The sequence below is a fragment of the Neomonachus schauinslandi genome, chromosome 5 (genome assembly GCF_002201575.2).
Source record: "Neomonachus schauinslandi chromosome 5, ASM220157v2, whole genome shotgun sequence".
NCBI classification, from domain to species: domain Eukaryota; kingdom Metazoa; phylum Chordata; class Mammalia; order Carnivora; family Phocidae; genus Neomonachus; species Neomonachus schauinslandi.
The window spans coordinates 140,092,010-140,094,693 of NC_058407.1; the positions used below are offsets into that span (position 1 = coordinate 140,092,010).

The 2,684-nt window shown below is 47.8% G+C and overlaps 1 protein-coding gene across 1 annotated transcript in view; it reads right to left on the minus strand.

The window, feature by feature from the left end:
- Nucleotides 1–1,338: 1,338 nt before the first annotated feature.
- NLRC3 (NLR family CARD domain containing 3) overlaps nt 1,339–2,684 on the minus strand; it is a 17,031-nt gene continuing 15,685 nt past the window's right edge. The window contains exons 15-17 of the mRNA XM_021698246.1: nt 2,215–2,298; nt 1,712–1,795; nt 1,339–1,429 (exon numbers count right to left, since the gene is read on the minus strand). Coding sequence (XP_021553921.1) covers nt 1,339–1,429; nt 1,712–1,795; nt 2,215–2,298 — 259 coding nt within the window. The remainder of the gene's footprint in view (nt 1,430–1,711; nt 1,796–2,214; nt 2,299–2,684) is intronic.

Genomic DNA, 2,684 nt, shown 5'->3' on the forward strand with positions numbered 1-2,684 from the left:
CGGTTTAAAATAGTCTGCAGCCTTTTGTATTTTTCATGACATCAACATTTTTGAAGAGGTTAGGCTAGTTTTTATTTTTTTATTGCAGAATGCTGCTTGATTTGGATTTTGTCCAATTTTTCCTTCTTGATCAGATTCAAATCAGTATTTTTGACATGGTGTGTCCTCAGTTCATCACATCAGGGGCGCATTATGTCCATCCATCCCATTATTGGTGATGTTAAGTTTAATTACTTTGTTAAGAAAGCATATGCAAAATTGTCCATCTTTAAAGATAAACTTTTTCCCCTTCGTAACTATCCCTTGTGGGGTGAGATTTTGAGACTGGGTGGCTATCTTCTTCCTCGATAGAGTTTCATCCATGGTTTTAGCATCCATCGAGGATTCTTGCCTGAATACTCATTTTTAGAGGCATGTTTGGAACAAAAATGCTTCCTGTTCAAACTTTAAAATGATAATTATAATCTTCATAAGCATTTTCCTTGGTTATTTAGTGGATGACAGCTGTGGTGTCCATTAGGATCTTTTTCCCTTCATCACAGACAGACGCCCAAGGGAACCTGTACCATATGGAGGCTCAGCTTGCTCGCCTTCATGGAGAAGCTGCAGGCATAACAGTGGTTTGGGAAGCCCAATGTAGAATAACATTACTAAGGCATCCACATTTAACGTGCTGTTGATAACCAGTGTGCCAGACCCCACATAATATATGCCAGACATAATCCGTGCCTTTGAGAGATTTTGTAATGGATAAAAGATGGCAAGAACCTTGGACAACTTTTTTTGTCTTTGTCTCTAGAATCCTGTCATTAAATCCTTCATTTCTCTTCAAAAAATTCTCATAATTTTTCCATGTGTCTAAGGATCATACTCCTAAGACCTTCTAGTTTTCTTGAGAAAAGAGAGGTCCCTTCTGTCACCAATGCCAAATTGCTCCTCTATATAGGCTTGAAGATGGCAGCTCGTTTCAGAGTGAGGGGGATGATTTTAACCAGTGGAGAAGGGCTATAATAATAAAAATTAGGGGCACATGAAGACCTCCGGGTATAAATAAGCTCACACCAGCTTCTTACCTGCTGAGCTTTAAGACCTTCCCTTCTCTGTGCCGTAGCAGAGAATCCATCTCACCCCTGCCTGGACTGACCCGGGTCCAGGAGAGGTGCTCCTGACCTCTTTGGCAGCACCTTTCCTGCCTCCTTTTAGGAGACCAGCTTTTGTGTGGGTCAGCATCATTCCCAGACCACAGGAAGGAACCCTGGAAAATGGTCTTTCCGTTCAGAAGCTTCCAGTTGTTGCTCCACCTGTCCTCCCACCAGGTCCACCAGGAACTTGTTTTGCTCACATTTCAACAATGCACGAAGGAGCATTTGTCCTGATAGCGTCTGAGATCATCCTGGCACCAGATTCCCCAATGTGATTTCCTTGGAGACTACAAGAGAAGGATTAGGACAGGACTTGAGAGATGGGCTCAAGGCCTAGAGGCATGCCGGTTCTCTTTAGTAAAGAGCATGAAATGCAGAGCTCCAGCCAAGACCTTCATGCTTCCCGGATCCCTCCCACGGAGAAGGCCCAGAATGGCTCCCCCTTATACCAAGTTTCCCTGCAGAGCTGCTGAAAGACCCGGGAGTCAGCTGTCTCCGAGAAGCTGGGAGTTGTTCTAAAGATGAGCAAGAATGGCAGGGAAGGGCAGGTGCTGCTGGGCCTCACTCACTTGATATGCTGGAGGCCATGGTTTCCAGATAGTGCGGTGGCAACGAATATTGCCCCGTCCATCCCCAAGGAATTCTCTTGAAGACTAGGCAGAGAAAAGATGGAGACACCACCGTGAGCCATTCGGTACGTTAGAACCCGCCCCAGGAAGCAGCACTGCATTATCCTGGGGGGCCGTGGAGGAAATATGCACTTCTGGGGATGATTTGTCCACAGCAAGGGGGTGTTTACCCCTGAGACCAGTGTCTACAAGTAGCCGGGTGGTCCCATCCAAGTGCCATGGAAGGGGCAAGACCGAAAATGCAGATGTTAAGTGACTTAGCTCTGGCATAAGCTAGACAGAATGAACAAACCCATCTGCAAGAGGGACTCTAACCATCAGAGCTATTTATATTCGGAAGGAAGCAGCTACCGAGGAAATCAAGAGCATCTCCTCTCATGGGGGAGGTTTCAGCAGAGAAGTCTGCTGCTCTGGGGCTCAGGTAGGTCTCTATAGCCACTCACTTGAGTCTTCGGAGACTTGAGTTCACCTTCAGAGCATTTGCCAAGGCTTTGGCTCCAGCCACCCCGATGGCATTTCCTCGTAAGCTGTCCAGAAAGATATGAAGCCTAAGGCACAGTGTCAGCTGTGGGGTGAAAACTGTACCTCTTCCAAGAGCATGGGCTCCTGGTAGAGGCAGCATGGACTCAGCAACCATGGGGGTGAGGTTGCTTCTTTCTCACTCCTGGGTGCAGAGTGGAGATCGGACAAATCTGGGTGGTTTGTTGGAGCCCTCCCCCTCCTCCATCCCAAAGAAAGGAGAGTGGGGCTGAGATAAGAAAGGCAACACTTCAGGGTGCCTGGGTGGCTCAGTTGGTTAAGTGACTCCCTTCGGCTCAGGTCATGATCCTGGAGTCCCGGGATGGAGTCCTGCATTGGGCTCCCTGCTCTGCGGGGAGTCTACTTCTCCCTCTGACCACCCCCCCCCCCCCCC